We start from the raw sequence: 17,618 nt of genomic DNA, 5'->3' as shown, positions 1-17,618 counted from the left end.
CCTGTTCGTCGAGCGGTCCTCGCAGTGTTCCTCCATCCAGGCAACGATCAAGCATTGCAGGGCAGGAATTTTGCTGCCCTCCACACCGCTTCCATTCGATCTCGTCATTATCCGTTTACCCGTCGAGACGGATATCGATTAGGAATAGCCCTCCGTGCTCCGGAGTTTCCTCCCCATCTCCACACCAGACAAAGAGGCGATCTTGCGTATCCGAACGCATGCAGATACTGCCCGAAGCAGCCGTGACCAAACAAAAACTGCGAGCCCTGTTATATAAATCGAATCGAGAAGTCGATTTAAGGGGGTATTCTAGTGTAGAGACACGAATATCGGACGTTTTTTTTTCTAATTCCGTAAAAATAGGGTGACCATCTGTCCAGATTCTGCAGGACATGTCCTGATTTCGAGATCTATTTGGGGCGTCCTGATTTATTTTTCACAATCTAGCCTTTGTCCTGATTTTTATGAGAAATTCAATTTTGTTGCAGAATCAGAATTATTTTCAGTCTATCATGTTTATGTGTATGACCTTTTTTATTGAAGACCAAAGTTTTGTGAGCATATCCAGAGTAGTAGTTGGATCTTCCACGAGATCTTTCGACTGTTGTCATTTAGAGATTTTGGGCCCTATTATAGAAATCGAGGCGATAAGAATTTTGCTTGTTAGCTCTATTTTACTAATATAAAAATCGAGCAATTCGATAGCACCGAGCGAGTGATAGCTATCGATGCAAGTGTCAGAAATTTTCGAGTTGTTTGGTTTGCTTTTTGCATATCTTCAGAGAATTATTTTGTTTTGGTTTGCGTCCTTGATATTTTCCTTTGGGAAACATTTCAGAAACGCTTAAATATATGCAATTTTCAACACATGTTCTTTTGTTTTGATCAGTAATTGTTTTACAGTGCTGCCAGAATAGTGTATGCAAGGTAAGTGTTCGATCCAGCATTATTTATATTAATCATGTTACAATTTAGAATGCAGAACTTAATTCCAGAGCATATTTCAGTGGCTGAAAATGAGTGGACAGACAAATCAGCACCAGTTTGAACGACTCGTTGAACCAATGAAAGCGAATGTATACCTTGCTCGAGGTATTTGTGGAGGCAGTTCAAAAAGAATCCCGGTTAAGGGAAAGGTGAGGAGCTCAATGGACTGAGACCATCAATGTGTCTTGGTTCAGAATGGCAGAAAGTAAGTGTTTCTTCTACGATCCATATAAATTTATAAGTAAATTTCATCATATTCTTTGAATTACTATCAACCGAATTTCCTACCTAAAATTTGCTTATTCCTGCTAGCGTACGTTAGTACGTGTTACTTTTGTCAGTCATTTTCTTTTTTATTGCTATAGGGTAAATGATCTTGGTTTGTCCAGTCGAAAATATGATCATGGTTTGACCACTTTTTTGAATGCTCTAATTCAGCGCTCCTGTGTCAAATAAGGCCTTCGAATGTTTCGAAACATATAAATGAAATTGCCTTTTACATGATTTATAGTAGTTTAATAGTATATTTTTAGTGTAAGATCGTGAGTTCAAACTCAAGGCCCTCAACTGACCATCTTTGTGTTGTTATAGAATAACTACGTCCACGCAACCATCATCAGCGATGGAAATCGATCCACGGTCGAAATAAGATCGATTCATCCATACAACTGCTCTGCTCTGCAAGAAACATCGGGCTGCTGTTCTATAAATAACTCAACAATGATCAATATCAACTGTCTCCGCTGTCCGGTCTGCTGAACAATGGATGAACAGAAAGAATACCCTTACGCCTAAATGGCTACTACTGTGTAATTTACCATAATGTCAGACCTTTTCTGGATTACAACACTTATAAATATTGTAAACATCATGCTTGCTCACCATTTGTATCGGATTTACATAGCTAAACCATCAAATTAACGCATTTTGATGATCATGAGTTGTCCAATTCAATAATGTTGTTTTGTCCACATGATTTCTATGGCAACCGCTTGGCGCGCTGCAGTTTGTTTATGTTTGTTTATGGTGTGCTTCGCGCATAGCAGAAGTATGGTTTTTCTGTGTTGATTGTGTTGAGGTAAACACTTCTAAAATGCCCAAGAAAAGGCAATATTCTGAAGAAAGCCTAAATTATGAATGAATCAATATGATGACAGTAAACTCAAGCAATGATAAATGCAACATCTAATTGTGAATTCGAATGTTTTCATTCAAAAATGGAGATTTCTACACCCGGACAAACCATGATCATTTTTTTGGGCAAACCATGATCAGAGGTGGTCAAACCATGATCATAATTCTTCTTTAAGGAAAATCGTTAAAAAACATAAAAATTTGAATAATTTCAACACCTTATGGTAGTATTAGCAACTAGAGACTTGGGGCTTTTCAACAAACGCAAACTCGTATCGATTATGTGTTATTTTCATGAAGAAAAATCGATTTGCATTTACTAGTTGCGTAAAAACACCCCAAATTGGACAAACCAAGATCATTTACCCTACTATACCGAACTTTCTATACCATATGCTAAAGCTGAAATGTCTTGCAAAATAATAATGTTGTTTTGACGTAGGACTACGTCTAACCGGAAGATATAGGGGGTGAAATGAAAATCTAGGCACGGAACAAGTAGGAAAAAATGCAAGATTTGGAACGCTTATAACTCGAGCATTTCTCAATAGATCGCAAAGGTTTTTGCATCAATTGATAGGAAATATATCTACGCATCTATCATAACGAATAACATTTCATTTTTCTTGAGATAAATAATTGAATAATTGTGAAATATCAAGCATTGTCCAAATGCAATATGTGCCCATTTTTGATTGGTCCATTTTGTGCTCCTCAAATCGTACCGACCAAGACGGGCAACCAGAGAAGCAGCGAAATACAATGAAGCACGATTGGAAAGGAAAAAGAAAAAAATGAACGAAACATTGGTCACAGTCTCACACATGCGTAATTCTCGAGCCAGCCAGTCAGCTTAAAACCCCGCTCCGCTGCCATAACGATCATTCTCATCCAAACAGTACACCACATCGTTTCGCAACACATCACATCAACAAACCAACACATGTCTGGACATGACAAAGGAGGAAAAGTGAAGAGAAAGGCAAAATCCCGCTCGAACCGTGTTGGTTTGCAATTCCCCATAGGTGTATTCGCCAATTGCTCCGCAAGGGTAGCTCGGCCGAGCGCGTTAGTCCCAGTGCACCAGTCCACCTAGTCGGCGTTATATAGTTTCGGCCGCCGAAGTGATCGAGTTAGCTGGCAAAGCTGCTCGCAACGATAAGAAAACCCACATTCAGAACAGACCATATTAGGTTCGGTGGACATCAAGACAACAACAGGCAGTTGCAGCGAGTGGCGAGTGGCAAACGCAATCGCAAAACGGCAGCAGGTAGAAGAAGGAAAAAGTTTGTTTATACAGACAACAAAGCAAAGGTAGCAAAACCAGCCACCGTGAAGCACGGCGTTTTTCAGGGCAATTAAACCTTTCAAAGAAGAGTTATTAAAAGTTTTTCACAATACCAATGCATTCTAAAGTGACATAATATGACATATAATATAAACTGATTTATTTTGTTTATGCTTGTTTTTGAACTTATTGGTGGTTGGGGTCTTTCAAATTGATCATTCAGTTTTCACATACCCATGCATGGTTTCCGAATTAAAAGTGGCTTCAAATTACAACACATTGTATACAGGATGGCATTAACTAATTTTCTCGGTAGCAAGAACTGCCTTCGTTGGTTGATAACTGATGTTGAAAATTGACTGACGTTACATCTGCATTGTATAGAAAAATAACTAAGGAGCAACATGATGAGCTATGTATTTCCTGCTGCTCTGTTCTTTTTTTGAAGGACTTTATTCCGAAGGTCATCCGTCCCTGTATTTACTGTTGGTTTGTCAGAACGCTTATAGCTCGTTTGTTTTGACGTAGGACTACGTCTTTCATTTCTATACCGGGGTGTAAAACCAAAGTTTCGAGAACGAAAGCGTTACGCTGGAGACCGAGATTTTGAGCGTTAATAGCTCCTAAACAACTGAACGAAATGGTATGATAAACACTTCATTTGAAAGATAAAATGTCTACGCGTCATATACTTGTTACTTTTTCATCCAAAAACTTGTTTCAATAGTCTTAAAATTGCTTTCAAAACAGGCTATTGAAATCAAAAATCGGTATATAAGCGAGCGCCGCTCGTAAACCCACTCAGTTATGATTGAACAGCGATTGGAGCATGTTGTCGCTGTTGTTGTGAAGCTATTTTCGTTTATCATGAAAGCGCTAATGAACGGTGTCACCAAGAGCCTGTATGTGCACCTATGGCCAAAAGGGAATCCATCAGGAGGAGAGTGATGCCACGGTTCCGCTTGAAACATCGGAGCAGCCGCCACACACACACACACATACACGCGCGGAATTCTCGTTGCTATCATCGTTGCTGAAAAATAATCTGCCAGTTCCCCTGGGAATTGAAAAATACATTCATGCGAAATAGTTTATTTTAATGTTTTCTATCCATATAACACTGCAACCAAATACATTTGGTTTTGTTATTTTTCAATCAATCGCAATTAACAGGAAAGCTTCTGAATATTTTTTTCCCCATCAGTGGAAATTTTCGTATCCAATATTGGATGCATAACATGAAAAACGGAAAATGTTTCACATCGCGAAAATCAAGTCATTTTCGAGCGATTATTTGCTTTCTACTCATATAATGCTTCGACCAAATACATTTCGTTTTGGATTTTTTCAATCAAGTGCGATCAACGTAAGACCACGTCTTACGGCAATTTATTAGAGGTGCAATGAATCTTTAGGAATTCCCGCTCTACGCGCACTGGCAAACAATGTTTACTCAACAATTTCTCAAACTAGAAATGGGTGTTGTGAGAGAGGATTAGCGAACGCGAAAACGACAAACGGGAGAAAGATACGTTTGGAGGTTGAAGGAAATTGGCAGAAAACTTCTTCATTCTATCATTCAAATAATGTGATTCATACCACATTTGTGCTCCCGTGGCCGAGTGGCTAGCGTCAAACCTAACATGCCGGGGGTTCGGGTTCGATTCCCGTTCTGGTCGGGGAAATTTTTCTTCAAAGAAATTTCCTCTGACTTGCACTGTGGTCAGGCGTATTCTAGAGCTTGCCACTCAGAATGCATTCAAGGCGTGTTATTTGGCATAGAAATCTCAACTAAGTACTAATGAATATGACGCAAGTAATACTACGTTGAGACGGCGGAGTTCCTCTAGGAACGTTAGTGCCATATAAGAAGAAGAAGAAGATTCATACCACATCGTTTTGCCAGAAAGAGATTATTAATGCTCAAAGGAGGAATCGAGTCCTCCGAGGAAATTACCCAGCGCAAATTAGAGTCGACTATCAATTGCGGCATTCGTACACAAATAATTTTATAATGCAGATTCACCAAAGTGATTTCTTCGGATATATTCACTACATCATGTCATGTATTTCATATTCTTCATAAGGAAATCCATATCCATGGCACCTATCGGTAACGAATTATTATCGAAACCACGATTTTCGCTAAATGCTCCTTTCAGTTCGGCCTGTACAAAACTTTTCTGTACTCTAATCCATCAAATTTGGAGCCCTGAAAAGGGCCGTTGATTATATGCTAAGCTAATATAGCACGCTCTCCTCGGATACGATGGGCCAGCTGGATGTCCTTGGGCATGATGTGACGCGTTTTGCATGGATAGCACACAAATTGGTATCTTCGAATAAGCCTCCTGCAGCGTCATAACCGCGGAACTTTGGAAGCGCAAGTCGGTTTTGAAGTCCTGAGCAATTCCACGAACCAAATGCTGCAAAGGTAGCTTGCGGATCAGCAATTCGGTCGATATCTGATAGCGACAAATTTCATGCGAAGTTCCCGGTCGATAGCGATGTGGCTTCTCCACCTATCCTGCTACTGGTGCGCTTATCCGAGCTGACTTCGTGTGCCTTACCACCGAATGACTAACGAGCTGTCTGCGAAGGACTAACGAGCTCGAGTCCTCACGGTGCGAGAGTAGAGTAAGAAATGAACGAAAGCAAAGGAAGCGTCATTTTATAAACCATGAAAGTATAGAATCTAAATCCCACCCTTATTATATTCGTGAGTATACAGTAAGCTTATACAATAAAGAGGGTGGGGTTTACATTCGATTCTTTTATGTTTTATAAAATGACACTTCCCTTGCTTTCGTTCATTTCTTACTCTACTCTCGCACCGTGAGGACTCGTTTCATCGGGACTAAGCAGACAGCTCGTTAGTCTTTCGGTGGTAAGGCACCACGAAAGCAGCTCGGATAAGCGCATCAGCCGCAGGAAGCGTGAAGAAGCCACATCGCTATCGACCGGGAACGCATGAAATTCGTCGCTATCAGAAGTCGACCGAATTGCTGATCCGCAAGCTACCTTTGCAGCATTTGGTTCGTGGAATTGCTCAGGACTTCAAAACCGACTTGCGCTTCCAAAGTTCCGCGGTTATGACGCTGCAGGAGGCTTATTAGAAGATACCAATTTGTGTGCTATCCATGCAAAACGCGTCACATCATGCCCAAAGACATTCAGCTGGCCCATCGAATCCAAGGAGAGGGTGCTATATTAGCTTAGCATATAATCATCGACCCTTTTCAGGGCTCCAAATTTGATGGATTAGAGTTTAGAAAAGTTTTTTGCAGGCCAAACTGAAACGAGAATTTTCGTTTGGATGCCATACAGCATCGAGAAAATTCCGGAAAGATCTAATCGTTGCTGAAAAATAATCTGCCAGTTCCCTGGGAATTGAAGAATACATCCAGTTTATTTTAATGTTTTCTAATTATATGGCGAACACAGCGACCAAATACATTTGATTTCGTAATTTTTCAATCAAGTGTAATTAGCTGGAAAGCTTCTGAAGATTATTCTTTCCCATCAGTAGGATATTTTCGTATCCAATATTGGATGCATAACATGAAAAACGGAAAATGTTTCGTATCGTGAAAATTATATAATTTTCAATCGATTATTGCTCAGTCGCCGAAATTTTCATACTCAGAGAGTTCATTCTCCTCTAGTTTGCCTTCCAAATTGCCATCGTAAACCACACCTTCTCTCGATTCAATCACGCACGAAAAGCATACTAAAATGATATTCTGGTGATGAAACCGATTCATTTTTCGTGAGGCGTCGTGCACAAATTACGTAACGCGATAAGGGGGGAGGGGGTAGATGTTGCGTTACTTTCTGTTTATTAGAGATAGGAAATTGCGTTACGAAAGGGGGGGGAGGAGAGGTGGTTCAAAATTCGGATTTTTAGCGTTACGTAATTTGTGCACGACGCCTGAGGACATCGACAAGACAACATCGTTACTGAACGAGCTGAACGGCGAGGGATCGAGGGATTCATTACCTGGCCTGGCCTGACCTGACCTGAAATGCAATCAGTTTGTTTTAACTGTGAGGGAGCGCAGAAAAGCCGATGCTGATACTCTCGTGACCAAGAGAGTATCAGCATCGAAATACGGTTCCTCGGGAAGACATAGAAGCAGCCGCCACACACACACATACACGCGCGCAACTCTTTTCGTTTGCTGGTTATCGAGAGGAAACCTGGAAAAAAATGATCGTTGCTGAAAAATAATCTGCCAGTTCCCCTTGGAATTGAAAATTACATTCAATCGAGTTTATTTTAATGTTTTCTATTCATATAATACTGCGACCACATACATTTGGTTTTGTGATTTGTCAATCAAGTGCAGTTAGCAGGAAAGCTTCTGAAGATTATTCTTCAGAACAAGGTTTTTTGTATTCAATATTGGATGCATAAAACCTTGAGTCTCCAACGTAACACTCTCGTTTTTGAAGTCACCCAAATATTTATTTATTCATTCATTCAGGATGGATTTAGATTCAACTTCAAACAAATGATCTCTAAATCAACGATAGTCCTACGTCACCCTTGCGGTTATACCATAGATATAACCCACTTCCTGTTTTTTCGACAGATCGTAGACTTCGTCTCCAAAAGCTCAGTTCTTTTTCATTTTTATTTACTTTGTTTACGGAGACTACAAATCTTACAATTCATTCGTCTCCGAAACCACAGTTTAAGGTACGGTAATGTGCTCACTAGTGAAATATATGATAGTGAATGAGCTGATGACCACCTATGCATTCCCTATCACAGCCATCATTTTGATTGTACGATATGTGCAAACGCCGAAAGATGCCCGGCGTTGAACATTTAATAAGTACAAAGCATTCAGAAAAAAAATCAAGAATCAAGTTTGTAAAAAAAACGCAAAAACACAACAAAGGTTCTTTTCAGAAGCCCCAACATGTTCATGAAGAGTAAACAGTAAACTAATCCATTTTTCAGGTAGATAGGTAGGTATTCACGTAGGAGAAGAAAATAAAACAATATATTTAAAATATATATTTAGCAAAAGCTGTCCCCATTGTATAGTCCTACGTCACTCCGGTTATGTCCCCGACATTACTAACCCGTCTTTTTTAAATTACAGATTTGGATTGACATGAGGTGAAAGGTAAAGAAAACATTAGCAAACACAAGCGAGAATTTAGGGCCACAGGTGGTGGCCCAATACAATAAAGCTATTGACGCCGCTACAACAAGAAATCGACGCTAAAAGAGAATCACATGCAAAAAAAATTATTTTGTCAAGAAAAGTGGGATTCATGCGTGACTCCTTACGGAATTCCATAGATTGCAGTTGTGAAAATACATGAAAAAGTTCATTTTCTAATAATTATATTTTTTGTAAAGCAATTTGTTCCATGATGCTATTACTATCAACCAAATTTCCTACCTAAAAACAGAAAGTGGGTTATATCTATGGTATAACCGCAATGGTGACGTAGGACTATCGTTGATTCAGTGATCCTTTGTTTGAAGTTGAATCTGAATCCATTCTGAATGAATGAATAAATGAATATTTGGGGGACTTCGAAAATGAGAGCGTTACGTTGGAGGTACAAGGTTTTATGCATCCAATATTGGATACGAAAATATCCTACTGATGGGGAAGAATAATCTTCAGAAGCTATCCTGTTAATTGCGATTGATTAAAAAATCACAAAACCAAATGTATTTGGTCACAGTGTTACATGGATAGAAAACATTCAAATAAACTCTTTCACATGAATGTAATTTTAAATTCCCAGAGGAACTGGCAGATTATTTTCAGTAACGATTAGATATTTCCACATTTTCCTCGATACTGGAAGCCCACCAGTTGTTCATGCTAACTCGATAACCATCTGTTAATAGCACTTGATTGAAAAATATTTGGTCACAGTGTTACATGGATAGAAAACATCAAAATAAACTTTTTCACATGAATGTAATTTTAAATTCCCAGAGGAACTGGCATATTATTGACGTGGGACTACGTCTAACCGGAGTATATGGGGGGGTAAAATGAAAACCTAAACACAGAACATGCAGGAAAAAAATGAAAGATTCCGAATGCTTATAACTCGAACATTTCTTACTGGATCGGAAAGATGTTTGCATCAATTGATAGGGAATATTTCTACGCTTCTATCGCAATTAATAAAATGTAATTTTTCATCAGATAAACAATTGAATAACTGTAAAATGTTAAGCGTTATCTAAACGGCATAACTCATTTTTGCCTCATTTTGATTGGCCCGATCTACGATTTCCCTAACACAGCCATCAAACCCAAGCAGCCTTGGGTAAATCAGCATTGCAAATACATGAAAGTCGGGGGTATTTTTGTTCCGACTGAAATGTGTTTCCCTAACACAGACTTTAAATCCAAGGAGCGTGGGGAAATTGGCATTCCAAATACATGTAAGTCGGGGGCATTTTTGGTCCGACTGAAATGTGTTTCCCTAACACAGAGTTCAAATCCATGTAGCGTGGAGAAATCAACATTGCAAATACATGAAAGTCGGGTGAATTTTTGTTCCGACTGAAATGTGTTTCCCCAACACAGACTTCAGAACCAATGTGTCTGAGGAAATTGACATTGTAAATTCATGCAAGTCAGTGGCATTTTTGTTCCGACTGAAATGTGTTTGCTTAACACAGACTTTAAAACCAAAATGTCTGGGAAAATCGGTTCTGCAAATAAATGCAAGCTTCGAGTACTTTTGTACTCGCTTGCCTTTGTGCAAATTAGAATATGTTTCTTTAACACGGTCTCCTAAACTTAGGAATCTGGGAAAATCGTGCAGACACTAGAGACGAATGAACTTTCAAGTTTAAATCCTTTATAGTATAAAAAGTAGAAGTTGAAGTTTTTGATTCATGCAAGTCGGGGGTATCTCTGCACCCGCATTTTTTTTGCACTCCGCAAAGTGTTTTCCTAGCACGGATTATAAAAGCGGGTACGAACATAACGCTTTGGCTCGGTTATTCATTATTGTATTGAAGGATATACCTTCATATCTTCCGCTCATTGAATTTCTACGCATACCATTTGATGATTAGGCAAAATGTTGTTAACCATTTGCTGCGATAACGCCTATTCATTAAACAATATGCGTTCGACATACATGTCAAAATCGGAACTGAGTGCCTGAAGTTCATATAATCAAGCGAATTCGCGGTTCGATAAGTACGTACACTTGAGAGATGCAAACTTTAGAAACAAATGTAAAATAAAATAATCGTTTGAAAATTCTCCCGTTCACAAATTTTGTTCTAGGCATCATACCAACCGTAAAAGGACTGTCATTAAATTTACTATCACAATGCATGAATTGACCTTACATGACATTTCACAATCTTTTGACGTAGGACTACGTCTAACCGGAAGATATAGGGGGTGAAATGGAAATCTAGGCACTGAACAAGTAGGAAAAAATGCAAGATTTGGAACGCTTATAACTCGAGTATTTCTCAATAGATCGCAAAGGTTTTTGCATCAATTGATAGGAAATATATCTACGCATCTATCATAACGAATAACATTTCATTTTTCTTGAGATAAATAATTGAATAATTGTGAAATATCAAGCATTGTCAAAATGCACTATGTGCCCATTTTTGATTGGTCCATTTTGTGCTCCTCAAATCGTACCGACCAAAACGGGCAACCAGAGCAGCAGCGAAATAGAATGAAGCACGATTGGGAAGGAAAAAGAAAAAAATGAACGAAACATTGGTCGCAGTCTCACACATGCGTAACTCTCGAGCCAGCCAGTCAGCTTAAAAATCCCCGCTCCGCTGCCGTAATGATCATTCTCATTCAAACCGTACACCACATCGGTTCGCATCACAACACATCAACAAACCAACCCAAGCAGCCATGTCTGGACATGGTAAAGGAGGAAAAGTGAAGGGAAAGGCAAAATCCCGCTCGAACCGTGTTGATCTGCAGTTCCCCGCAAGGGTAGCTAGGCCGAGCGCGTTAGTACCAGTGCACCAGTCCACCTAGCCGGCGTTATATAGTTTCGGCCGCCGAAGTGATCGAGTTAGCTGGCAAAGCTGCTCGCGACGATAAGAAAACCCGCATTCGGAACAGAACACATTCGGTTCGGTGAACATCAAGACAACAGGCAGTTGCAGCGAGTGGCGAATGGCAAACGCAATCGCAAAACGGCATCAGGTAGCAGAAGAAAAAAGTTTGTTCTTTATACAAACTGCTTTGGTGGCAAATCCAGAACAAGGCGGCATCGAGGGCGTTCGAAATGGTTTTCTTCAATACCACGAGTACTAAGTTTTCTAAATTGGAACCATTCCATAAAACAAGGCGCTTTTCAGGGCCATTATACCTTCCAAAAAAGAGTTTAGGAAATACAGTTCAATGCTTTCTAAAACATTATCCAAAATAATAATAAAACACAAATTGATTTTTTCATAATTTGTTTGCCAGGATCTGATGAGTATGTGAATTTGACAGTTGTTCTGAGCTTATTGATAGTTGGGGACTTTCCTGATTATTCAATTTTCACCAATTCTTAAATTGTTTCCAGATTGAAAGTACAGTAATTTACAATTAGTTCGACATTAAGCTAATTGGACGGACATGTAATGCGACTTATTTAGTTGGAAATTTTTGTAAACATAGAGATCCAAATTATGACCCCACATTGAAAGTCGACACTGTACCACTGTCATCGCAAATGTTCAATTACAGGTTAAAATCGCCTCCAATGCGATACTGAGTGGCGCTTCGGCACGTCGCATTGAATGTAATTTACTGTACAACATGTGACAAAGCTGGATAGGAAGAAATTTTCCAACTGTGAAAGCTGTGGCGAGTGGCAACAAATCTCTAAACAGGAAGGTTTAGCCGAACAAGATGAGGATATCGAGTGATAACAAAACAATAAACTCTTTAGATTGAAGATAATTTTGTGATCCTGAAAAGGACCCTTTTTAGCCTGCATGTGAATCCAACGAGCGAACAAATCGTAATGAATGTATTTTTTTGCCATCGCTCCCTTTTAACACTCATTCGTTCGCCTCGTTGGACTCGTCCCTCTGGCTAAGTCTACCGATTTGTCTCTATCCTGTGAGTGTGTACCGCTAGAGTATAAAACACGCGGACCCCAAAAAATATCTTATTTTCTTTCAAACCGTAAACCCGTGTGGTTGTACGGCATCGGCATCGTGGACGTAACAAAGGAGGACAAGTTAAGGGAAAGGCAAAGTCTCACTCGAACCGTGCAGGTCTCCAGTTCCCTGTTGGTCGCATTCACTGATTGCTCCGCAAGGGTAACTAGGCCGAACGGATTGGTGCCGGAGCACCAGTATACCTAACAGCGATTATAGAGTTTCGGCCGTCGGAGTGCTCGAGTTGGCTTGCAAAGCTGCTCACGACAATCAGAAAACCCGCAATAAGAACAGAGCAGCTTCGGTTCGGCGCTCATCAAGGCAACAATTAGTTTCAGTGAGTGGCAAAGTGTTTCTCTGGCACGTCGCATTAAATGTAATTTACTGAACAACATGTCACAAGCTGGATGGGAAGAAATTTTCCAACTGTGAAAGCTGTGGCGAGTGACAAACGCAATAGCTAAACAGGAAGGTTTAACCGAACAAGATGGGAATATCGAGTGATAACAAAAACACAACACCAAAGGTTCTTTTCAGAACCATCAACATATTCATAAAGAGTAAACAGTAAACTAATCCATTTTAGGTAAATAGGTAGGTATTCACGTAGGAGAAGAAAATAAAACAATATATTTAAAATATATATTTAACAAAAGCTGTCCCCTGTGTATAGTCCTACGTCACTCCGGTTATGTCCCCGACATTACCCACCCGTCTTTTTTTTACTTACAAATCAGATATATAGAATTCAATTGAATTCGGGAATTGTTTCATTCCATCAAAAATTTAATCAATACAAACGAATGATTGATAATCTAAGGTAGTCCCACGTCAACCTTGCGGTTATATCATAGATATAACCCACCCATTTTTCGTCAAATTTATCTACCAGACTGTTTGTTTTCACAAATGAGCCGTTTTCATGTATATTTTTCCGATTCAACTACGTGACCATCAGCTGGCCAACGCGACCCAATTTGCAAGCATGAAAACTTAATTTCTTCAAAATAAAAACAGTCATAAAAAGCGGCTAATGGAAGCTATTTCCATAAATTACCTAATTGTTTTCCTTTTTTCCTGCTAAATATCTCCTCCGTACTTCATCGGTATAGAGAAGGCAGGTCCAGCTAGACCGCCTCTCTTTCTCCGAATGGCGCAGCAGCCCAGAAGATTTACTGGTCAACCGATTGCGATGTTCGACAGCAAGTACCCCGCCCCAGGCATCGCGTTCGAGCGCAGGGGATAAACATCGAAATCAATTCACAACCTCAGCGATTCAATCAATTTTACATCTTTCTCGATGCTGAATGGTATCCAAATGGAAAGAATTCCGTGCGTGTATGTGTGTGTGTAGCGGCTGCTTCGATGGTCACCTTCTCTTCTCCTGAAGAATCGACTTCTCTGTGCTCCCTCGCAGTTTCAAACAAACTGCTCGCGTTTCAGGGCAGATCTCGATCCTTCGCCGTCCAGCATCCTCAGCAACGATGTTGTCATGTCGATGTCCTCACGAAAAATGAATGCGTCTCACCACCAGAATATCGCTTAAGTATGCTTTTTGTGCGTGATTGAATCGAGAGAAGGTGTGGTTTACGATGGCAATTTGGAAGGCAAACTAGAGGGGAATGAACTCTCTGAGCTCGGAACTTTCGGCGACTGAGCAATAATCGATTGCGGGCGCATACAATATTGGATACGGAAATATCCTACTGATGGGGAAGAATAATCTTCAGAAGCTATCCTGTTAATTGTGATTGATTGATTTCCGAGCGGCGCTCGCTTATATACCGATTGGTGATTTCAATAGCCTGTTTTGAAAGCAATTTTAAGACTATTGAAACAAGTTTTTGGATCAAAAAGTAACATGTATAGAATGCGTAGACATTTTATCTTTCGAATGAAGTGTTTATCATGGGGGTCTCCGTAGCCACATTGGTTGCGCGTTCGCTTAGTAAGCGATCGATCGTGAGTTCAAAACTCAGGGCCCTCATTGACCATCTTTGTGTTGTTACAGAATAGCTACGTCCACGCAACAATCATCAGCGATGGAGATCGATCCACGGTCGAAATAAGATCGATTCATCCATACATCTGCTCTGCTCTGCAAGAAACATCGGGATGCTGTTCTATAAATAACTCAACAATGGATCAACGACTGTCTCCGCTGTCCAGTCTTAACTGGATAATGGAAGAACAGACAGAAAACTCTTACGCCTAAATGGCTACTGTGTAAATGTGTACCATTTGTAATGGTATAGAAAGGAATACTCTAACGCCAAATAAAAAATGGCAACTGTGTAATGTGCTAATTATAGATATGATAAATATGTGACATGTACACGATTAAAATTCGGCTCTGTTACAGCTAAAATGCTAATGAGCCTTAAATAAATAAATGGGATAAAAAAAAAGTGTTTATCATACCATTTCGTTCAGTTGTTTAGGAGCTATTAACGCTCAAAATCTCGGTCTCGGGCGTAACGCTTTCGTTTTCGAAACTTTGATTTTACACCCCGGTATAGAAATGAAAGACGTAGTCCTACGTCAAAATTGCTTATTCCTGCTAGCGTACATTAGTACGTGTTACTTTTGTCAGCAATTTTCTTTTTTATTGCTATACTATACCAAACTTTCTCTACCATATGCTGAAGCTGAAATGTCTTGCAAAACAAAAATTATTTTTTTAAATTACAGATTTGGATTGACATGAGGTGAAAGGTAAAGAAAACACTAGCACACAACAAGCGAGAATTCAGGGCCATATGTTGTGGCCCAATACAATGAAGCTATTAACGCCGCTGCAACAAGAAATCGACGCTGAAAGAGAATTACATGAAAAAGAATGTTTTGCTAAAAAAAGTGGAATTAATGTGTGACTCCTTACGGAATTCCATAGATTGCATTTGTGAAAATACATGAAAAGATTCATTTTCTAATAATTATATTTTTTGTAAAGCAAATTGTTCCATGATGTCATTTTTATTACACATCCATGCATGCATTACGCCTATTAAGCTTCATTCGTTGAGGAAATATCAGTTTCGAATATCTCGAATTACATATGAAATTTGAAATTTTGCTCGCAATGTGATAGTGATAGGGATTGTATCGAATCCTCGATTCGATTTATATAATAGGGACCATAATTCCAGATTCATGCCTTATCTCACAGGAGGCCAATCGTGACATCGTGACTGTTTCCCGGTTGTGACTTTTCTTGGAGACCTGCACCTTCTTCTTGAATGGCATTAACGTTCCCTGTGGAACTTTTGCTGTCTCAACGTATGCATTAATTAGCGTCATTTAATAATACTTAATTGAGATTTCTTAGGCCAAATAACACGCCTTGAATGTAGACAAGCTCTAGAATACGCGTGACCACAGTGCAAGTCGAAGGAAATTTCTTTGACGAAAAATCCCCCGGACAGAACGGGAATCGAACCCGAACACCCGGCATGATAATGTGAGACGCTAACCACTCGGCCACGACCTGCACCTGCAATGCTCATTTTGTTTAGAGACAGATATTATTCGCTGTGCTTTAAAATTAATCTCATTTATTTTATTTGTTTCAAACATAAAAATTAAATTCAGAAATGATACATCTCATAATAATACGATACACTGCAGTTCGTTCGAGGTATTCGGATGTAGCATATACGAACCCGCGTTTATAAGTAATCAAACTCCAACCGTTACACAATAGTTCACTCCTCCTTGTGTGCGTCGCCATTCAGCGCTGGCTCCGTGGGATCAATATGCTCGGGAAGATCGCACCCACAGTACGAACCGGAATTAATCGTCCTGAACAACAGATTTCGCCAGTGTTTGTCCGCTGACAGCAGATGAGGGCTACCGAAGATCAAAAGCAGCGCCCGTGCACGGGAGATGGCCACATTCAAGCGCTTTGGGCTGGCAATGAAACCAAGTGCATGCTGCAGGTCGCTTTGCAGCAGCGATTTCGAAGTTCGCACAGTAGATATAATAATCACCATACGCTCCTGGCCTTGGAATTCCTCCACGCTTCCGATTTTTGGTTTCTGCAAATTACTTTCATCCAGAATACGCCGAATTGTCTTGACCTGCTGTTGGTACGGTGTGATAATGCCAATGTCTTCCGGTCGAACGCCTTTCTTGTAGAGCTTCAGCAGGAAGTTCGGACATGATCCGGGGCACCCCGACGTTCGTTCGATGCTTGCTGGCATCGGGCAACTGGAAGCACCACCGGCAAGTTTCCAACACAAACAGCACCGATTAGTCCCAAACGCTGCTCAACTTTCAGTTTCACTAACGACGCTCACACTGTCGCCTTCATTCGATCCTGGTAAAGGAACAAGATCTCGAAGTTTTCTGGCTTTAAAATATCGGCCTACCGCATGCGACGATCCAAACAAGTTGAAACGTACCAGAAAATCCAGAACTGGCCACATTCACCGACCAAAGCCACACGGACAACTGTTTTCGAAAGGTGAATAAAAATTTCGCACAGGACTTGTTACTCCAACCAGACACCGCAACATCTCCAACTGTGGCTACGATCGATGTAACTTCTCTATCTCCTCCCTTTGCTGGCCGCGTTCGGGCATGATCCAGAGCCGTCTAACGGTCGTTCGGTGCCTGCTGCCATTGGGAAATTGGGTGGGGCCCAGGCAAGTACATACACCATATCTCAATCCAATGAACGCAGAAGTTGATCCACTTAACCTTCCAGAAACTCACTTTCCGGATGATTCAGATATCAGCTCTATCTCCGAAGAACCGGCCACCAGCGATGGTTTCCGTGTTCTGCTACTACAATGGAACATTCGAAGCATATGGAATAACGTGGATGAGCTACTCATTCTAGTAAGGAATCAACTACCTGTCGTGCTCTGCCTCCAGGAATCCAACTTTGTACCAACTTTGGATCCTAGCTCGAAAACTGGTATGAGTTTTTCGTCTACTCTTCCGGATCATTCCGAAATCGTCAGGGTCTAGCTGTTCTTGTAGTCCTATGCTGTGTTCCACATTCACAGATTCATCTGGACACCAATATCCCGGCTGTGGCTGTAGAGATTCGGTCACCTATTA

General features: G+C 40.3%; 1 protein-coding gene across 1 annotated transcript; it reads right to left on the bottom strand.

The window, feature by feature from the left end:
- Window positions 1-16,088: 16,088 nt before the first annotated feature.
- On the bottom strand, window positions 16,089-17,199 carry LOC129770917 (probable RNA helicase armi). The gene is made up of 2 exons (XM_055774108.1): window positions 16,955-17,199; window positions 16,089-16,869 (listed from the first exon to the last, which is right to left on the bottom strand). Exon 2 carries the CDS (start codon window positions 16,751-16,753, stop codon window positions 16,256-16,258), a length of 498 nt encoding a protein of 165 aa, XP_055630083.1. The 5' UTR covers window positions 16,754-16,869; window positions 16,955-17,199; the 3' UTR covers window positions 16,089-16,255.
- Between the last annotated feature and the right edge of the window lie 419 nt (window positions 17,200-17,618).

The sequence above is a fragment of the Toxorhynchites rutilus genome, chromosome 2 (genome assembly GCF_029784135.1).
Source record: "Toxorhynchites rutilus septentrionalis strain SRP chromosome 2, ASM2978413v1, whole genome shotgun sequence".
Taxonomy (NCBI): domain Eukaryota; kingdom Metazoa; phylum Arthropoda; class Insecta; order Diptera; family Culicidae; genus Toxorhynchites; species Toxorhynchites rutilus.
This window is presented reverse-complemented; position numbering and strand designations above follow the sequence as displayed.

Excerpts from the sequence above, each read along its gene's own strand:
- LOC129770917 (XM_055774108.1), bottom strand. The coding sequence starts at position 16,753 with ATGCCAGCAAGCATCGAACGAACGTCGGGGTGCCCCGGATCATGTCCG.